Consider the following 6000-nt stretch of genomic DNA (forward strand, 5'->3'; position numbering starts at 1 on the left):
CATGCTGGATTTATATTATTATTATTATTATTATTATGCTCACAGAGTTTAGAGTTGGAAAGGACCCCTCAAGGGCAACCCCCTTCTGTCAGGCAGGGAGATAGAAATATTATTATTATTACTATTATTATCATTATCATTCTTATAGAGTTGGAAGGGGCCACTCAAGGGCATCTAGTCCAGTCCCCTATCACCAAGCAGGGAGATAGAATTACTTTATTATTATTATTATTATTATTATTACTCCTACTACTACTACTATTATCATCATCATCATCATCATTCTTACAGAGTTGGAAGGGATCCCTCAAGGGCATCCAGTCCAGCCCCTACCATCAGGCAGGAAGATAGAATTGCTATACTATTATTATTATTATTATTATTCTCTCAGAGTTGGAAGGGGCCCCTCAAGGGCATCTAGTCCAACCCACTTCTGCCAGGCAGGAAGATAGAATTACTTTATTATTGTTGTTTTTGTTGTTGTTCACACAAAAACACAGTATGTCACAGCAAACAAGATATATATATACTGGATATTAATATTATTATTATTATTATTAAGCTCACAGAGTTCAGAGTTGGAAGGGACCCTTCAAAGGCAAAACCCCTTCTGCCAGGCAGGGAGATAGAAATATTATTATTATTATTACTATCATTCTTACAGAGTTGGAAGGGGCCCCTCAAGGGCATCCAGTCCAGCCCCCTTGGAAGGGGCACCAGGCAGGAGATAGAATTACTTTATATATTATTATCTTTATATTATTCTTATTATCATCATCATCGTCATCATTCTTACAGAGTTGGAAAAGGATCCCTCCAGGGCATCCATTCCAACCTCCTTCTGGCAGGGAGATAGAATTACTTTATTATTATTATTATTTAGTCTCTCAGAGTTGGCAGGGGCCCCTCAAGGGCCATCCAGTCCAGCCTCCTGCCTTCTTTTGGAATGGGTGCGCCTGCGATGATTGAGTGGCCCCTGAGACTGGGGTGGGGGGGGCCACGGGGGTCCAGGCTTGGTTGGTGCTGACTCTCCTCCTCTTGCTTGCAGGTCGGGGGTGGTGCGGCGCTCGAACACCAGCCCCATGGGCTTCCTGAAGACGGGGCTCCTGCTCTCCGGTGCCGGCCGACGGGCGCAGGCTCTCCACGGGGCTCCTCCTCGCGGCCGTACTCCCCCTCGCCCCTCGGTACGCCCCGAAAGCCCCTCGCGGGGTGACGCAGCCTTCCTCTTGCGGCAACACTTCCCTCGAAGGCCACCTCCGCACCCCCACGAATGGTGCAGGCACATTGAAGTGCCTTGTCCATGCCTCCTGCGTTTGCACTGTGTGGGAGGGAGTGGATTTCTATGATTATTCCTCTGACCCCTGGGCTCATGCCATTCTTTTATTCCCAAATAATAGTTATAGTAATAATACTAAAACATACCCCACAAATAAACACGATTATTATTACTACTACTACTACTACTACTACTACTATTTGTGTCTCACTTTGTCCCAAAAAGGGACTCAAAGCAGCTCACTTTGAGACCAGTGCCATGTAGTTTAGATGTCTTTATGGTGAAACTGTCCTGAATCCTTTTTTTCCTCCCTCCCACTTGTCTGTCTTCACTTTCTCCCTTCCAGTGGGCAACCATCCCGGAGCAACTGGGCCACTGCTGTTGTGGGCAGCTCCAAGGGCATGAGTCCAGGAGCAGGAACTCCTCAGGTGAGAAGATGTGGGGCTGGGGGGCCCTTGGGTTCTTTCCAGCACTATATTACGGAATCCCACCACCACAATCAACAACAACAATAGCAATGAATGGCCATCTGCCTGGAGAGCTTGAATGGTGTGTTCCTTCATGGCAGGGAGTTTGGACTGGGTGGACCTTTCCAACTATATATTCCATGTCTCCTTGTGGCTCAAGATGGGATGATGATGATATAATAATAACAACAACAAACCAATGTCTCCTTGTGGCTCAAGGTGGAATGATGTTAATTATGATATGATAATAATAATAACAATAACAATAACAACAACACATGTCTCCTTGTGGCTCAAGGTGGAATGATGTTAATGATAATATAATAATAATAATAATAATTATAATAATAACAACAATAACTAGCAATAATAATAAACAACAACAACACGTGTCTCCTTGTGGCTCAAGGTGGAATGATGTTGTTGATGATGATGATATAATAATAATAGTAATAATAAGAATAAGAATAATAGAATTAATAATAATAATAACAACACGTGTCTCCTTGTGGCTCAAGACAGGATGATGATGATGATGATGATGATGATGATATAATAATAATAATAACAATAATAATAATAATAACATAATAATAATAACAACCCATATCCTTGTGGCTCAAGGTGGATGATGATGATGATGATGATGATGATGATGATATAATAATAATAATAATAATAATAATAATAATAATAATAGATTTTGTAATAATAATAACCCAACCCGTGTCTCCTTGTGGCTCAAGGCGGGATGATGATGATATAATAATAATAATAGATTTATAATGATATATTTATAATAATAATGATAATACACTTTATGTATATTCCGCTCTCTCTCTCTCTTTCCCCAAGGAGGGGCTCAGAGCAGATTCCAACCTGTACAGATAGGCAAACATTCAATGCCTTTAAGACAGTGGAATAACAATGACCCACACTTACACGCAGAGCAACGGTCAAGGCTTCCGCTTTCATTTCCGGCTTCTGAGGCAGTGCTCCACTCCGGCCACAGGGAGAAGCTGTTGTTCCATTTCCATTCCGAGGAGCCTGTTGTCTGTAGACACTTCCTGCTCACATTGCCGGCATGGTTGCACAGGCACCTTTATTACCTCCCCTATTGATCTACCCACATTTCAATGTGTTCGAAATGCTAGGTTGGAAGGAGCTAGGTCTAACAGCAGGAGCTCACCCCGCTCGCTGGATTCGAGCTGCCAACCTTCTGGTCGGCAGTTCAATAGCGTCCCAATTTGCTCCCATGTCTCCTTGCGGGGTGGTGAGGATGACAACGTAATAGTGGCCCTGCGTGGCCCCCCTTGTCCCCGCAGGCTCCCCGGCGCCGGCCTCGCACTCCCCGCAGTCCCTGCTGATGGCCGGCGCCCGGCTCCAGAGCGCCCCGACCCTGACGGACCATCTACCAGAACAAGCAGAAGCTCCGGAAGCAGCACTCGGACCCGGTCTGCCCCTCGTACGCCGGCCACGGCCACCCCGCGCCCCAGCAGCCCCCCCGCCCGGTCAGCCTGGGCACCTCGCCCACCAAGCACCCCGGCTCCTCTCCCCGCGGCTCCGACTGGCTCTTCAAGACCCCCGCTGCCCACCATCATCGGCTTCCCCCACCAAGGTGGGTGACGAGAAAGCGCTCGGCCGACACACACCCCCCCCCCCCCATATTGAGGAAACGCTCACCCGGAACAACCCCCCCCCCCCCTTTGTCTCCCCGCTTCAGGCCACGGCGCCGTTCAAGATCCCCAAGACGCAAGCCTCCTCCAACCTGGTGGGCCTGCTCGCCCGCCCGGGATCCGCCGAGGCCCAGCTCCTGCCGGCCAAAGAGGTCCGGCGAAACGGCCCGGGAGTTCCCCCACTTCCATTCCACGCAGGGGGCCGAGCGCCAGGCCCACCACCAGCAACATCACGGGAAAGCCCTCTTCGGCAGGTAGGACGGCATTGGGGGTGTGGCTGGACTTGCCCAAGCTTCCCAAAGTGTTAGACCTGGAGTGGGCCAACTTCGGCCCTCCCTGTTGGGGAGTGGGCTTATTAACAAAAGACCCTCCTTAGAAATGGACAGCAGAGCAACTTGATCAGGCAGGCAGCAGCGTGACCCAGCACCAGAGGGACAAAAAACACACAGACCAACTAACACAGCGGCCTCTCACACACTGAGGCCTACCTCACACTGAGGCCTCTCTCAGAGTGAAGCCTCTTCATACTGAGGGCAACTAACACTGAGGCCTACCTCACATTGAGGACCTACTCACACTGAGGTTTACCTCACACTGAGGCCTCTCTCAGAGTGAAGCTTCTTCATACTGAGGGCACACTGAGGCCTACTAACATTGAGTTTTACCTCACACTGGGGCCTCTCTCAGAGTGAAGCTTCTTCATACTGAGGGCATACTGAGGCCTACTAACACTGAGGTTTACATCACACTGAGGCCTCTCTCAGATTGAAGTCTAGTAGGCAACTAACACAGAGGCCTCTCACACATCTCTTCCAAAGGAGGCTTTTCTTTACAGCAAAATAGTATGGCTGCACTATTTACAACAAGAAATTATTTACACTCCTTCTTTGCTTCCACAACGGGGCTTCTTTCTCATTGCAGATAAACAGCTTCCCTCTCACAGAGACTCCTCTCACACTGAAGTTAACACAGGAGTGTTTTTACACACAGCAGCCTTCACACTGGAGCTTTACACATGAGGCCTTCCACCTGGGCTTCTCTCACCAAAGCCTTCTCACACCAGGGCCTCTCACACACTGAGGCCTACCTCACACTGAGGCCTACTAACACTGAGGTTTACTTCACGCTGAGGCTTTTTTTTTTTTTTGTAGCAAAATAATACGGTTGCACTATTACAACCAAAAAGTTCTTTATACTTCTTACTTTGCTTCCACGAGGGGCTTCTTTCTCATGCAGGTAAACAGCTTCACTCTCACAGAGCCTCCTCTCACACTCAAGTACACAAGGCCTTCCACCTGGGGCTTCTTTCACCGAAGCCTTCTCACACCAGGCCATCCTCACACCAGGACTCTCTCACACTGAGGCCTACTAACTCTGAAGCCTACTAACTGAGGTCTCTCTCAGAGTGAAGCCTCTTCATACTGCGGGCAGCTAACACAGAGGGCTCTCTCACACTGAGGCCTCTCTCAGAGTGAAGCCTCCTCATACTGAGGGCAACTAACACTGAGGTCTACCTCACATTGAGGCCTACTCACACTGAGGTTTACCTCACATTGAGGCCTTTCTCAGACTGAAGCCTCGTCATACTGAGGGCAACTAACACAGAGGCTTCTCACACACTGAGGCCTACCTCACACTGAGGCCTACTCACACTGAGGTTTACCTCACACTGAGGCCTCTCTCAGAGTGAAGCCTCTTCATACTGAGGGCAACTACACTGAGGCCTCTCATACACTTGAGGCTTGTTAACACTGAGGTTTACCTCACACTGAGGCCTCTCTCAGAGTGAAGCCTCTTCATACTGAGGGCCACTACACAGAGGCCTCTCACACACTGAGGCCTACTCACACTGAGGTTTACCTCACACCTGCTTATATAGAACTGCATCTTTTGCTGGGTAGTTGCATCCATTCAACCCTTTCAGTGCTTGAACTCATATTCTTGTAATTAAAGGTACCTAGTTAATTTTGAATATGTCTGACATTCCTCCGGGTATTTGGGACTCCCACAATTATAATCAGCATTACAAAACAGTCCGTCAAATACGTATATTATGGTATGGTCTTTCGCTTGGTTAAGGCCAATGATGTGGGTGGTGGTGGTGATGCTTCTCCTTGGTGTCTCCCTCTTTCAGGTCGGTCAGTACCGGGAAGCTGTCTGACCAGCAGGCCAAGGCGCTCTGGGGGGGCAGGCCTACCAGGGCAGCACGGACAGCCTTAACGCCGAGCGCCCCATGGACAACGGGTAAGGCCGGAAGACCCCCAGCGCCCCCCCACGGGGTCTCGCACCCCCCCCTTCCTCCACCCCCTTGCTCCCACTCCTCACCCCGCGCGCCCCTCTCGCCCTCCCCGCAGCTCCCCCGGCGGCCTGCGTCCTGGCGGCCCCCCCCGCCTTGCCTGGGCCCCGCAGCCGGAATCCCCGGCCGTGATGTTCACCGTGGGGTCCCCGCCCAACAGCGCCACCCCTCCCGCCTGCGCCCACATGCTGCTCCGCGCACGCACCACCTCCGGTGAGTCCTCACCATCATCAATTTATTATTACTATTATTATTATTATTATTATTTATTATTATTATTATTAA

At 49.4% G+C, this 6000-nt stretch overlaps 1 protein-coding gene across 1 annotated transcript in view; it reads left to right on the forward strand.

Moving 5' to 3' along the window:
• ULK2 (unc-51 like autophagy activating kinase 2) overlaps nucleotides 1-5934 on the forward strand; it is a gene marked incomplete at its 3' end in the record, with an annotated part of 41374 nt that extends 35440 nt beyond the window's left edge. The window contains 15 exon segments of the mRNA XM_067472220.1: nucleotides 1049-1100; nucleotides 1102-1146; nucleotides 1148-1184; nucleotides 1623-1627; nucleotides 1629-1704; nucleotides 3069-3151; nucleotides 3153-3326; nucleotides 3328-3347; nucleotides 3454-3571; nucleotides 3573-3673; nucleotides 5554-5591; nucleotides 5594-5659; nucleotides 5771-5802; nucleotides 5804-5833; nucleotides 5835-5934. Of these exon segments, the coding sequence (XP_067328321.1) occupies nucleotides 1049-1100; nucleotides 1102-1146; nucleotides 1148-1184; nucleotides 1623-1627; nucleotides 1629-1704; nucleotides 3069-3151; nucleotides 3153-3326; nucleotides 3328-3347; nucleotides 3454-3571; nucleotides 3573-3673; nucleotides 5554-5591; nucleotides 5594-5659; nucleotides 5771-5802; nucleotides 5804-5833; nucleotides 5835-5934 (977 nt within the window).
• Nucleotides 5935-6000: the final 66 nt, after the last annotated feature.

The sequence above is a fragment of the Anolis sagrei genome, chromosome 11 (assembly GCF_037176765.1).
Source record: "Anolis sagrei isolate rAnoSag1 chromosome 11, rAnoSag1.mat, whole genome shotgun sequence".
In the NCBI taxonomy this organism is placed as follows: domain Eukaryota; kingdom Metazoa; phylum Chordata; class Lepidosauria; order Squamata; family Dactyloidae; genus Anolis; species Anolis sagrei.